The following is a 14,783-nucleotide window of genomic DNA, read 5'->3' as shown; positions in this document are numbered from 1 at the left end:
TTGAATTTCAAGGTTCTTATAATTTATTGCAGTTTGCACACAATTAAAAAATGTCAACAACAGCACACCAAAAAAGTACAAAACTAAACAGCCGTAGAATTTACTCCCCTCGAGAAAATAAAACATACTATGATTGTCAAAGCTAAATGTCTAAATCCATAAAAAGAACAAATCTTAAATCAGGGAAGCAAACATAGTTGAATCAAAATCTGCTTTCTTTCAGACAGTGATTGTCCTTTTCAACAGATTCATCTCTTTTCTTTTTCCTGCTTCCCTCCCGCCATATATAGTCTTGGACATTTGAATGTTTTCCCCCATACCCACTAAATCCATCCTGTGTTCAAGTAAGCACACATATATCTATGTAAATGGAGATGCTTAAAGACAGGGCGTTTCACAGCTTCCTCTGCAGTTGAAATAAACAGTCCATCGGGTTACAGACACTCTCAGTGTTCCAGTTACAATGAGCTGTATACAGTAGTTTAAGGCGGTCAAGTACAATAATTATAATTTAAAAAAGAAAAAAAAATAACAAAGCCAGCAATAATTGTGATATAGAACAGAGGAATTAGTCCCACATGATGAAGTTAAAATCTGATGGTTGAAGAGAGATTGGTTGGTTACCGAGGGTGCAAAATGCCATAATGACACAAAGCTTGCTTGGCATGACAAACGCTTCTCACCAGCTGATGAGGATGTCATCCTGCCCACCAAGCCACCAATCCTACCCCCACCCTCACCCCCAGCCCCCACCCCCAATGCTTTGGGGATAAACCCCCTAGCCACAGAGAAACTCCCATTACCGACTGAGTTTTAGGGAAAGTTTAGTATTCATCCTTTGTTTAACAGCTCTCACAACATGTGCATTTCTAATTAATTTTCCCACACAGAACATTTACTAAATGTAACTCCATTTTAAGAGGTAAAAAATAAATACAAATAAATTGAAAACCCCAAATAAATTTACCTCCCCCTTGATCACACATTCAAATACAAAAAAGTCACATATTCAATCACATGAAAATATGATAGAAGATAATTTCATTTCAATAGATTCAATAAAGTTATGATTGAATACGTTTCTTCACGAATGTTATACCATCAACCGTTCCTTTAAATCAATTTCTCCTATAATTTTTATAAAGGCATCTTTGAAGCAAAAAACTCATTTCATTAAGCTTTAAAGGTGCAATCAAGCATGCCAATTCTTCCCCGTCAAAAGGATTACGCCTTCAGTAGAAAACACACATGCTCGCACAGATCCACCCAAACACTCAGGTCAAACAAGCTCAGCAAGGATCAGGTCAGGATGTCTGTGGGAGAGCAAGTCAGTGAAACAGAGAGACACACACAGAGAGGGTTAGGGGGGAGAGAGAGAGAGTTAGGGACATAGACACACACACACACACACACAGAAAGAAAGAGAAACCGTGCTACAGCAGTTGTTTGTCTTCTCAGTTTTAGCAAACCACTAAACACACAGACATACTGAGACGTCAGATGACCATAACCACTTAAAATAGGGAAAAACCTCCTTTCACTTCCTTTAACACCAAAGAGCCAGCAGTGTCATGCAGACACACTGGCACCCGGACAGTGCCACGCAGAAACAAGTGCCCAATTGAAATATAAATAAATAAAACCCCACCTGTAAGTGGGAGCCAGTCACAGCAGTGGGGCACCTAAACTCCTTGGGAGGATAAAGGAGAAGAAAATAGGTTCTGATAGGACGGAGATTCTCAGAAGAGTTGTTTAGTAGTCGTTTAGTCAGTTGCTTTTCACCTCTTCCAAACCACCACCTTATCCTTCCTCTGCACGGTCATCTTACCAGCTGAACCCAGAGATCAGTGCATTTACACAAACGCCTCCTTCACTACCCACAGAACATTCCACAGGAGTCCATACGAACACTCACAGGAGCAGAAAAAAAAATCCCACCCATGAATCGAATGAATTCATTCAAATATGCACCACCCCCAATGCAAAACAACAACAAAAATGTGAGACAAATCATATTCATGCATTTTTCATAGCTGTAAAATTCAGTTTTTCAACAGACTGCACCCTTGAGTATTCACATAGTCTGTTATATATTTGATCAATTACAGTGTACAGTAATACAGCAATTCACATTTCAAATATACAAGTTGGACTTCATGCAACAACAGATCCCATTTTTTCCAAAATAAATCCATAATTTTAATTACGGTAAACTATATCTTACATATCAACTTCAAATAAATGTGAATTTTTCAACAAGGATGTCGAAAGACTGCAGCTTGCTTTAAGAAAATGTCTATATTAATCATTCATAAAGGATTTTAGAAAATACTTCAAAAGTAGTTGAAAAAAGGGAAGCTGTACATTGCATGAGGGCCGATCGTCTTTCATCAGTCAAGTTTCCCATCAAGTCAAAGAGCTTAACGAGGCGCAGCTCAGAGCGCCCAGAGCTCACCTCTACGCAGAGATCGTTTACAAAAACAGAAAACAACACACATGCACGCATATGCACGCAAACTCGCACAAACACACGCAAATCTGTTGAAATTAGCAGTAGTGCACACACACATCCTCATACGCACATGTACTGAGAATGTTCATGATCACAGTACCCGTTTAGTGTGATCCAATAGTTGGTCACCTCAGTGTGTTACCTGAACACTTCATATGGTTGTCTATGAAGCTCTGCCTGGCTTCCATCGAGGAGTGTATAGACTTCTGGGTATGGTATGCAGGCGGAGAACTAAACTGAACTACTGGCTACTGCTACCAGCACCCAAAGTTTTTTTTCATCAAAATGAAAACCTGACAAATAAAATAGAATAGAATAAACCAAATAGAATAGAATAAAACTAAATAAAATAAATCTAAGGACCAGATAAAATCAGTAGTAACATTTTCATGTGCTATTAAAGTGCAATTTAACAAGATTTGCAACATAGTAAGTACAAGAAACATGACTGATTCAGACCCCAGATATCCTCTTCTTCCCCTCCTTCCGCTCCATCCCTCCATCCTCCGCCCCCGGGCCAGACCTCCCCACCCCAGCTCACCCCTCTCTACTTCCACAGTTCCTGGGAGCTGTCCTCTATCGCCCAGTCTCTGGGCAGGCTCAGAGATTCACTCTTCACCGAGAGCGAGTTGACCAGTTCGCAGTGGAACTTGCGGATGTGGCGGTAGAGGTCCCCGGACTGCGTGAAGCGTCTCTCGCACCACTTGCAGGCGTGCGGCTTCTCGCGCGTGTGCACCACGGCGTGGCGGCTCAGGTTGTGGGAGTACTGGAAGCTCTTCCCGCAGGTGGTGCAGGTGTAGGGCTTCTCCCCGGAGTGAGTCCTCTCGTGGCGCTTCAGCGTGTACATGCAGGAGAAGGTCTTCCCGCAGATGGAGCAGGTGGGCACGTTGACGTCGCCGGCGGGCTTGGCCCTCACGCCCTCCTGCTCGCGGAAGTGGCTGCTGAGGTGGATCTGCAGGATGTGGGGGCTGGGAAACACCTTGTTGCACAGCGGACACATGAAGATCTGGGTGTGGGGGGCGCTGAGCATGTTGGAGACGTAGGGGAGCAGGGAGCTGTCCATGCTGGCTGCCTCGGCCTGGGCGCGCTCACTCTCCGTGCCCAGCATGTCGTCCTCCTCGCTGGCCTTGTCCTCCCGGTCCAGCTCCCCGGCCAGCGAGGCCTCTCGCAACGCCGACAGGTGGGCCTCCAGGCCCAGACGTCGTTGGGCCGTCAGACCCACCCCCACGCCGTGGTGATTCAGTCCTCCGTTGGTGCTGGGCGTCGTGCCCTTGGCGCCGCTGTGGTCCATGTGGTAGTCTCCGCCTCCCAGCTCCTCCTCATCCGACCCCGCGTTCCTCTCCACCTTCACCTGCACCAGTCCGCCCTGCAGGCGGTCAGGTGTCGACGCGCCGACGCCGCTCAGGTACGGGTTACCGGCGGCGACGGGCTTCACCGACAGGTCGAGGACGCAGTCGGCGTCGGCCGACACCCGGCGTGAGGAGCCGAGCGACCTGTGCGAGCGGAGGGAGCCGGTGGAGCTGCTGGGGCTTCCTGCCGGGGAACGCAGCTTCCTGGCCTCGCTGCCCTGGGGCTGGGCCTCTGTGGGGCTGGAGGCCGCGGCCGGGGTGCCCGCGCGGTCCGAAGGCAGCCGCATCCACAGGGGGGTGCTGGCTTCCCGCTTGGCCTCCAGGTCGTCGTCATCGCTGGGCAAAAGGTCGGCGGTGGCCTCCGATAGACTCTCGGCCTTGTCGGAGCAGGAGGAGGCGTTGTCCTCTTCGCGTCGCGTGCTGTCGGCCTCCGCGGTGCCCTTCTGCTTCAGCTTCTTCTTGCACACCTTGACGATGTCGTACATGTGCAGGTAGCTGGCGGCCGCCAGCACGTCCTCTACTGGCAGGGCCTTGAACTGCAGCTTGCCCTCATACATGAACTCCAGTAGCAGGGCAAAGGCCGGAGCGGTTACGATGTCGCTGTTGAGGTGGACCACGTCCCTCTTGTCCAGCTGGTCCTTGTAGAAGAGGTGGAAGTACATGCTGCAGGACGCCAGCACAGCGCGGTGAGCACGGAACTGGGCATCGCCTACCAGGACCGTCGAGTCGCACAGGAAGCCCTGGTGTCTCTGCTCACTCAGACACTGGAGCAAATGTCTGCTGTGGTCTGGGAACTCCATCCTGCCGTCCTCATAACCTGGAACACACACACACACACACTGGTTAGAACCTACTAAACACACATAGCTTTATACGCACACTGGTTACAATCTGCAACGCACACACTCATATCTCCCACTTATCCTCTCTCTTTTGTTACAGAATCTATATTTGGATTATCAATCTAAATTAATTCATACAAGTCTAAAAACGTTGTCTTAATTAAAACATGTCACCATTGAAGTGAATATTTATTTACTTTAATTTACATTGCATTTAGATTTAAAGTGTTTGTTGAATCGGAACCAAGCACGCTAAAAAGGTAACCCCAGTTTACGGTACTGTTCGGAGCAGGTATGAAACCATGATAAACTATCGGTCTTAAACATCAGCGCCTCCAGATGATGTTCTGTTTTTTTGATTCCCAGTCAGGCTACTCAACAGCCAGGCTGAGTGTGTCCTCTCTCCCCTCCCGTCCTCCTGCCTGCCTCACAGCTCACTTCCTGGCTCCTAGAGTGGTTATTTTTAATAACCCACTTTGGCCTGTCCGGCTACTTTAGGTAACAGGCTTTCAGGTGCGCAAACAGTCCTCACGTATACAAGCAAGCTACCTCGGACAGCTGAGAATGACCGAGCAGGACTAGAAGATATTTCAATACAAATAAACCTTCTACTGCTGAGAACAACTGATTAAAAATAAGAGACCCCCCCCTGAACGTGAAATTAAATGATGGTCTAGTCTAAATAATTCATTAAGTAGGCAAAAAAAATCTAAATGTCGAAGCATCCTGATGTGATCAAAATAAAATCACACCTGTTAACCAAGTTGAATTGTCCTGCCTGAGAAAATACATGCGTCGCTCTCTGACAGCCTTTACACGAGTGGTTAAATCAGCTCATTTGAATGAGACTGAACAAGTGTATGTGTAGTGCCGCGGTGGCCCCCCTCAGCCCAGCTCAGACTGCCCTAATGAGGGGGCTTATGGGGACAAGGAAGTCCCACCCCCACCCCCAAACGCCCCCAGCACCAACACTCCACGCTACCCGCCCTCAACCCCCACCCCTCCCCGAATCTGTCGAGAAACTGCACATGGATCCGTCCCAAAGCGTCAGGCTAGAAGATTTACAATACAATCACTTTAAGTGCCCTGTAGTCTACATCAATCCTAATCCTTAAGATGGCTAAAAATAAAGATGGTAGGACAGCTCACAAGGTAGCAACCATCAAACTAGTGGTCTGTGAGGACAGCGAGGGCCGGGTAGAAGAAGGCTTACCAACATCTGATCCAGCTGACCAGGGACATATGGCAGCTGCTGGCCAGATAAAGAGATTAGGACTAGGAGGAGTGCGATTACAGCTGTCTAGCCAATTCAGGCAGCTCAAATCTGCAAGTTCTAAATTAGTCACCATGCCTAGGGGGAAGAAGACACGGGCTTTCAAGTAATTTCATAGTCAATTAGATATATAAAAAAAGTCTAAATTATTCTGAATCGAAAACACTGATTGATGCTTTTATCTCGGTTTGCATTCAGAACAACTTGCATCAATGTGCACAATATAATTTGAGCAATTGTTTAAGAAGAAATTGGTGGTCTGACTACATTTAATAACTGAAATGTAAAAAACTTTTTTTTTTTTTTTTTTTTACATGAACCAAAAAATTACATTCATTTAAAGACAAATAGGAAAACGGAATCAAATGTTTTAAAACCAAAACATTAGTTACGAGATTAATTACTAAAATCTGTACTAATTTCTACATTCAACTTCAATTAAAGAATCAATAATTCAACCAATAACAACATGAATGTTTACAACAAACACATCCTTTAACCTACCTCTAGAACAATCAAACAAAAAGCCTTAAAACCCTGTCTTTGAGTTAACGCGCTACACACCAACGTCAACCCTTTTCTCAATACCTAAGTCCAAGTATCTCCACACAATTCTACAATATCCGACACCACCCATACCATCAAGCCCGGACTGGTAGAGGGAGACACAGGAAGACCTCCGGTCTGATCAGACCTCACAAACGGAACAACTCCACTGTCCCGTCCCCCCCCCTTCTCCCCACACTCACGCTCTCTCACAAACACAGTACCTGCAGTATGCATCAACTTGATTAAGTCCGCTGTAGTAGAATAGCTTGTGTGGCTGCAGCTCTCAGAATCAATGAGTGGGTATGAGAGAGAGGAAAAACTCAAACTGTGAGGGACAGATGCAGAGTGGAGGAGATGTTGGAGGGGAATGAGATACCTCCTCCTGCACACAGATCCGCACACACACTAACTCGCAGGCTGTGCCTTAGAATAAAAGACTGGGGGTTGGCAGCCTGTCAGCTGCTCTGACATCATGTTCAGATGGAACTGCTACCTCCAGCTGTGCTCCCTTTACCGCCATATGCTACTCCTCTACGCTCTTGCCACCAGCCTCGCCTTTTATACAACTTTGTTTCTCTTTCTCTTCATTCTAAAAGGGGGTAAATGTAGTGAGGTGCTTCAGTGGGAAAACTGGCCAACTCCCCGACACACTACCTCTGAACTCAAGTAAAGGAGAAGTTTAGAAAATAGGTCTGTGAGAAAACTGACACTTTTTCTAACCTAGTTTCCTGCACAGTGAATTTAAATACCCTCAAGTTTGTTTTACCCCCCCCCCCCCCTCTCTCTCTCTCTTTTTGCTGCGCTCCTTCCAGTAACTATAAACAAAGCCGAGCGCAGCACATTTGCAACTGACAGATCCACGCAGCTGATATTGTTTTCGACTTCTTTACGGTTCAGTGCCCTCACCATTACCGTCATTCATTTTCCCTAACCCTTCGGACAACTGACAGAAAAAAATGAAATAAGGAACAATGGGAACAATTGTAGAGCTCATGAGTGAAATTCTAAACAAAGGATAGCTTAGCTCTTAATGGGAGGGCAAAAACTTACTACAGCCTCTGCTTTCTTTTGTTAAAGTATTCCGTGAGATTTTTGTGGGGTCTTTTTTTTTATCATGTAAGAATTTGAATATCTCCTCCGCGGCTGGTTCGAGTCATTTCACCATCACAAAGCCGAAATAAATTGATAAGAAACCTCTCTCGGCTGTCTTTTGTTTGTTTACTAGGCTAACTTAGATAAGTGCCATTTAATAATTACATTGATCATGTTCAGGAATTTATTCTAATACATTTTTACAAACAAAATATTTTAATTTAAAAATTGAGAGTTGGGGAGGATTATGAAAAAAGTTTCAACTATCTTACAACTTTAACTCATCCGATCTCCAAATAACTTGACCAAAACCACTGAATTATAGTCGCCATGAAATGCAATAACACTATAACAACATTGTAACCATTCACAGCGAGAGGAGCGATTACTCCCATACACTGTAACCTGTTTATATCCTATTTAAATTGAACTTGATAACATTAATATGTTTTTACAGCATAGCGACCTCTCTTCATTCAGATGCCCATAGCCAGCAAAATAAGGATTTACCATAAAACAACTGTCATAAATTAGCCATTAGTTTTATCAACTTCATGAAAGGCAGGCTAACAACTGATGTTAGCACAGATGCATGCAACTGAACTATCTGACGTCCATATCTATGTTTTAACTACTGTAGTACAACTAGGCTGGACGAGATTCTAAACATTGAGAGTGAGACAGTCGCGTGATTGACAACACAACATTCGCAAGACGTAGACTACAATTTCCTTGCTAGCTTACACACTCTGACCCACGCAGTCAAGCTAGGTAGCCATGGCTAACAAAAAAAGTATTCGATCAACCTGCTGTGTTATTCTCTACCAGGCCCAGATGCTATGCCGAGAGCCACTGAAACATGGTCTCGGAGGAGCTTAGCTACATAGCAACTATTTATGTTTAGACAACAGTCAGCGAGAAAGGATTGTTAGTTGCTACTTTTTCCCCTTCACAGCCCACCCCTGTCTAGATCTCCTTTCATCTCCCTTAATCGGACTCTAGAATTAAAGGCACTTACAGACAACAAGCTCCAATGTCTTCCTGCTTCCTTCGTCAAATCCTCTTGGTTGAAAAAGAACTAGATCGACTTTGAAGAAATTTCCATAACAACCTGCAGTGGCAGGAAAGACGGAGCGAGCGAGAGAGCGAGCGGAGGGAGAGAGGAGCTGCGGCAGCCAGATGTTTCCGAGCTGTTTCTACTCAACTCCAGCACAGAGGAAGCGGCTGACTGGCAGCGCAAAAGCCAATAGTGCTTGTGATAAGAAACGTGAAGGCAAATTGGAAGCAGCCGCTGAAGGGGGAAGAGGGAGGGATATCTCTTCTCGGCGTAGGTTGACACCAGGCAACAGTGAGAAGGCAGAAAAAAGGCCAAGCGAACTGGTTCCCCGAGCAGACTGGCGCAGACCACGGAGTGAACGAGAGCGCGGTGTTAGGTGGGTACTGTAGTCATACAAAAGCCAGAGAAAAGAAGGAGAGAACAGGTGCATCGGCTACATTACCTTGTTAATTCTCAGAATTAAACTAACTTTATTTCTATTACAGTGTAAATACAATATCCTTACCCGTCACGTGCGTTTGATGATTGAGACCAGATGTCCGACCAATTTTGCATGAAATTAGTCAATGTGTTGGAATAAAGTTTCATATTCTGCAAATAATTGTCCTTTTCAGCCTATTGTTTTCAACGAAGTGGGCAATGCATACTATATTTAACGTTTTGAAGAACTACATTACGTCTATAATTGGGCCTGAGGCTACTTAAAGAGAAAAAATAAACCAACTTTTCTATCAACAGGTTATTGGAAATTGTATTCTGGATAGTGCTAATATTGATTGATTACAGTTGTTCTTGTAAACTGTGGTATATTCTGGCCAACACTTAATTTCTACTCGACCTTTTAAGTTTATTTGCACATCTTGTATATTATCCTGAGCATTCATTCACGCTAATTCCAAATTTCACAAGGAATAAATCCCTGGGACTAGCATCATGTTCTACTCCGGTCTGTTTTCTATGCATGCATGTTGAAAGTTCAGTCTATTTCAGGCTTTGTTCATTGTTATCAGCAACAAAAAGTCGCATGGTGTGCCAGGATACAATCAATCAAGCAGAACCTCAAATCTAGGACACATGAGAATCAAGATGCTAGATCAATAGTTTTATTATACCTTTAACTTGTGAGAACATTTCCGATATCACACTTTAAAAGATTAGTCCATGAGATTGAATTCACTTTGAAACATCTAGCAAATATTTGACACTGTCTGTAGCCTACACTGGATTGAAATATATTCTTAAAATTGTCCTAGTAAACTAATTGGCGTCACTAATACATTCCAAAACAAACCCGGCTCCACATGTAAATGTATTCATATGCGAGGGGATCATAACGAAAATGCATCTTTAAATGCAAATAATGACCTCATTATGTGACCAATTAGTGAATGCATGCATGTTACCAGTTCTGCATCAGATTACAATACGCTCCTTGTTCTGTCAGAATTCTTGATTGCTCCGAATATTTCATCTGGAAATAAAATGCACCACTTGTCTATCTTTTAAGCCAATAGGTCTGCGGAATAACTATAGGCCTACTATTTGAATCATTTATGAACGCAATTAAGATGTAGATGGCCACGTCAAGTAAATTACCTAATGAGTTTATGTCCAAAAAAATATAGCCTACGCGGAAATACATTTACAAATGGAAAAAGTAAAATGTAAAAAGATTCAAAAAACATTTTTTTTTAAAGAATATCACTCAAATATAGTAGTCAGTTGTGATTGTCAGACAGCACCTTTTCAGAAGCCTTTTTCTGTCTGAACCTGAAACCATGTGTGTGCTGCATCCCTCGAATCCCATGTGATTGACTTAAACCTTTCTACTTCTCTGCCCCCTTTGATCCCAAAATTGTTTTCCAGTTGACAGATGCTGGACTAGCGTTGTGCCAAAGGCACCGCGTGCCTGATGTTTGAAATTATATTTACCCCAAAACTCCCTTACTGTTCAAACATAGCTTTCTACCTCTTTTGTTGTACATGTTTGTTTGTTTGTTTGTTTGTTTTGGAGGAAGTACTTTTAAGACAAAATTAATATCAAAAACATTTATTTTGTCGATTTGCTAAATATAAAGGAAGCAAAACTATACACTTCCAGAATGTATATTAGCAAAACTAGATGATATTCCAGTCAAATGATTTACATTATAGCCTAATCGTATTCCATCCTTTAAGATTTAGCTGTGGAGAGTTACTTAGGCCACTCTCAGAATTTAGAAATGATAAAACATGTTGTAAACCTTGTTATCTCACATAAGAGGAAAAAGAGAGATAAAGACCTGGCGTTCATGCTTCTTGTCAGGCTGGCCTTCTTCATTCCTTCCTCTTGAGGTCACTGTAGATTCCATATTAGTTTCCTTAGCTCAATGGCTGTGTAGTCCCACTTAGCAGACCTGGATTGACTGGAACAGCTCCGGAAATGTATTAGGTCTATAGGCACGGAGATTACAACTGTAGTAGGGTGATCTTAAGAAAGACAGAGACTACATGTATTTTGATTCAAGGATTCATCACAGTGTGTCCTTCAGATCTCAATAAAGACAGATCATTTTACTAAACGTATATCACATGGAGAATTGTGACATTTTATGGTCCACACTGTTTTTTGTAAAGAAAAAAATAGCATTAGTAGAAGAAAAAATAATGTTTTGCTCGTCACGGTATCATTTACAGTACTTTAATAATTACCCAACATAAGCCTAAATAGGATCATATAAAAAGCTAATATAGAAAGATCAATGTTTTTGTGAATGCTTTTTCACTAGGGATCTGACCTAGGAATACCTAAGGTCTACATAAGATAGATACTATAATATTAGATATTATCACTATGTATTCACAGCGGGTGTAACAACAATAGACTGAGGGTAAGTAACAGATCAACCAGAGGCTGAACTATCACTTTGAACAAAACATAAAGGCAGTACTAACCCAGACCAGATGAAGTGTAATATAAACCCAGGACACCTCAGGTGTTTTTACTGAGATTTGTCTACAACCAACAGACAAATAGGAGAAGGGAGTCATGCAGACAGCATGCGGCAGCCATCACAGAAGACCAGACAGATGTTGATACTCTGTCATCTCTGTCATGGCCTGGCCATCTCTCTCTCTCTCTCTCTCTCTCTCTCTCTCTCTCTCTCTCTCTCTCTCTCTCTCTCTCTCTCACACACACACACACACACACACACACACACACACACACACACACACACACACACACACACACACACAGGCAGTATACTCCGCAGTAATCCCTGGTGCCAGCACACTGAGAGAGGGAAAAAGAGAAAGAGAGAGGAAGAAGAAAGTAAAAGAGAGAGAGAGAGAGATAGAACGAGAGCGAAGGGATAAGAAAGACTGTGGCCCCTACCCAGTCCCTAATTAACGTCACAGTCAAGTCACTTAATTCACTCAATTCACGTTAACTCTCTCACCTTGTGAAGGTTCCCCAGATGCAGTCCAGTCTTTATCAGGGAAACGTGTGTTTGTCTGTTGTGAGACGTTTTCTTGACAGCCAGAGAGTCGGACATGAATGAAGTTCCCCGGGGCAGATCCTGGGAAGGCAAACCGCTTCCCACATTACAGACAATATCAGGACTTAAATTATTCAAAGGCTATCAGTAGTGAAATAAGCTGTCTGATTGACCAATGAACAGCTGCTGTGTCTCTGGGTCTCTGGAGGTGCAGCATCTGTCTGGGGAGGGAGGGAGGAGAGAGCAGAGGAAAGGGGGAACATCTCTCTAGGGGGTGAGACATCAGGAGACACAACTGTGTGCTTAACTTGTTTATCTAAAGCAGGCAATGGGGATCGTCCTATAGACTAGGTATTTGATAGCTCCAGAACTGATGATTTAGTGCTGTGAAGATTTTGACAAAGGAGGGGCTAACTTTAAGACCAACAAAGTGATTGATAAACCTAATCTGAATCAGTGGGTATTTGAGTGTTTGAGAGTGACAGAAAGAGAGTGTGTGTTTCTTCTCCCCAGTATGAAGGTAGTCCAGATATTGCTCCCCCCAGCTAATTCCCTCCCACAGCTGTTGTCTAGTGCTGACATCTGGACAGGAGGCAGCCAGCGTCCCATGCCAAATCTGCACCCTCTGGGCCCTTACAAACTTAGCCGAGACATCCCTACTCTATTATGTACGACATATACTGATGGTGGGAGAAACTGTGACAGAGCTGGTTAGATGGGCATCATTCTCATCGAGCCAGACTTCAAAGCCTGCTTAAACGCATAGGAGGAAAGCCATTCTGTGGGAGTTCTTTAAAATGTTCCCTATCAAACATGTGGACTGTGTGTGTTTGTGTCCAGATCTTTCCCTAGTTTGTGTCTCTGTCTGGAGTCCTCCTCTCCTCTCCAATTATCTCCTCTCCTCTCCTATCATCTCTTCTCCTCTCCTCTCCTCTCCAATTATCTCTTCTCTCCTCTCCTCTCATCTCCTCTCCTCTCCTCTCCTCTCCTCTCCTATCATCTCCTCTCCTCTCCTCTCCTCTCCTCTCCTATCATCTCCTCTCCTCTCCTCTCCTCTCCTCTCCTCTCCTCTCCTCTCCTCTCCAATTATCTCTTCTCTCCTCTCCTCTCCTCTCATCTCCTCTCCTCTCCTCTCATCTCCTCTCCTCTCCTCTCCTCTCCTCTCATCTCCTCTCTTCTCCTCTCCTCTCATAGCCCAGGGGGTGGGGGGAAGGACAGATGCAGAGGCAGCCTCTGCATAGCTGGAGGAGGAGATGGCTGACTACCTCTTGGCTTGGAGGCGCCATTAACCAATTTGCCTTCCAGATGTCCATCAGAGAGCGGTGGCCAGCGCTGCAGCTCTGGAGTGGCTGGAGACCGCCACACGGACACACACATACATCTGGGACAGCATGAAGTCAGGCCATGGTTTTCTTGTTCTTAAAAAAACAAACAAACAATTGTGTGATAGAGGAGATGAGGAACCATACACCTGTGATGAGGTAGCTCTTACTGACTGAGACAAGCCTGAATGTTGCGGTTGGACAACACATTTGGTGGTGGTTTCAATGTGTTAGATATCCAAGTCTTTTGGATTTAACCAAGATCTAGGATTTTCTTCTGTGACATGTTACACCTAGCCACAGCAATCATGGAGGGACATATAGAGAGTGTCATAAAATATGTCTCTCAGTCATGAAGAGCCCAGAAAGCTTCAGGACTGGTAAATAGCAGAGGTGGTGCCATATGGAGAATGTGAAAGAAGAGAGGGGGATTTGGAGGTGTGGGGCAGTGTTTTTGCCACTTGCATCATTCTCATTCTGTACTCTGATGGATTACACCAATCTTGATTGTATGTGTGTGTGTGTGTGTGTGTGTGTAGGCATGCATAATGTGTCTCTGTACACAGGAATGTGTGTGTATCTGTGTTTATCCCAGCATGAATCCAGCATGAATCCAGCCTGTCTGCGCTGCGCAGTGTTTTGCATTGAGTGTTTGTGTGTGTTTCTTTGTGTGTTTCTGTGCAGTGTGTGTGCGTGCCTGCGTGTGTCATAGCCGCAACCTTAGCCAGTACGAACATTTGCCTTGTGGTATGAATTCCCAGGAATGCCTAACCTGTGCCAGCTGTTGGGGACATGTTACGTGTGCCAACAGCAGCGGCTCTGCCCACCGGATCATCTGTTCCAGCGCCTCCATCTGCAGTGCTGCTGCCCAGCCTCCCTCCCTGCATCTGGACCTTCTATAGAAGGCCTTCCAACAACGCGGGCCCAGGCCGGCCTGCCAAGCTGCCCAGATGTTCCTGCTGTAAGCCCCAGGCTAAATGAATGGAGCTCCATGCTCATTATTCAGGACTGGTAAATTGCAAGTGGGCCCTTTTTTTTTTTTTTCTCTCCTTTTTTTCTTCTTCCCTTTTTTAGGTTTCCTGCCCCAACAAATCATCCATCAGTGGGTGTGTGTTTGTGTGGGTCTCCAGTTGATGTGAGTGGGTTTGGAGTCATTTCAGGAGGGGGGTTTGATGTTGGGGACTGGGAGTATGTGGCTGAGGGGGTGTGGGTATGGGGGTGAAAGCCAGATGTATCTTTCATGGGGCTGGGACTATCCGCTGAATATCCCCTGTGCTGGTCTCCATTTGTAAGGACAATACCAAACTC

The 14,783-nt window shown here is 44.5% G+C and overlaps 1 protein-coding gene across 3 annotated transcripts; it reads right to left on the bottom strand.

Moving 5' to 3' along the window:
• On the bottom strand, positions 1-8,772 carry zbtb18 (zinc finger and BTB domain containing 18). Of its 3 annotated transcripts, XM_062464087.1 has the most exons (3): positions 8,636-8,772; positions 6,747-6,850; positions 1-4,678 (listed from the first exon to the last, which is right to left on the bottom strand). In XM_062464087.1, the coding sequence occupies exons 2-3, from the start codon at positions 6,757-6,759 to the stop codon at positions 3,060-3,062; spliced, it is 1,632 nt and encodes a 543-aa protein (XP_062320071.1). In that variant the 5' UTR covers positions 6,760-6,850; positions 8,636-8,772; the 3' UTR covers positions 1-3,059. The 3 variants fall into 3 exon arrangements, with proteins under 3 accessions (XP_062320071.1, XP_062320072.1, XP_062320070.1); XM_062464088.1 differs by lacking the exon at positions 6,747-6,850 and having other exon boundaries at positions 8,636-8,768; XM_062464086.1 differs by lacking the exons at positions 6,747-6,850; positions 8,636-8,772 and adding an exon at positions 5,456-5,547.
• Between the last annotated feature and the right edge of the window lie 6,011 nt (positions 8,773-14,783).

Source organism: Osmerus eperlanus, chromosome 6, assembly GCF_963692335.1.
Source record: "Osmerus eperlanus chromosome 6, fOsmEpe2.1, whole genome shotgun sequence".
Taxonomy (NCBI): Eukaryota; Metazoa; Chordata; class Actinopteri; order Osmeriformes; family Osmeridae; genus Osmerus; species Osmerus eperlanus.
The sequence above is the reverse complement of the archived record's forward strand: the minus strand, read 5'-3'. Positions and strand labels throughout refer to the sequence as shown.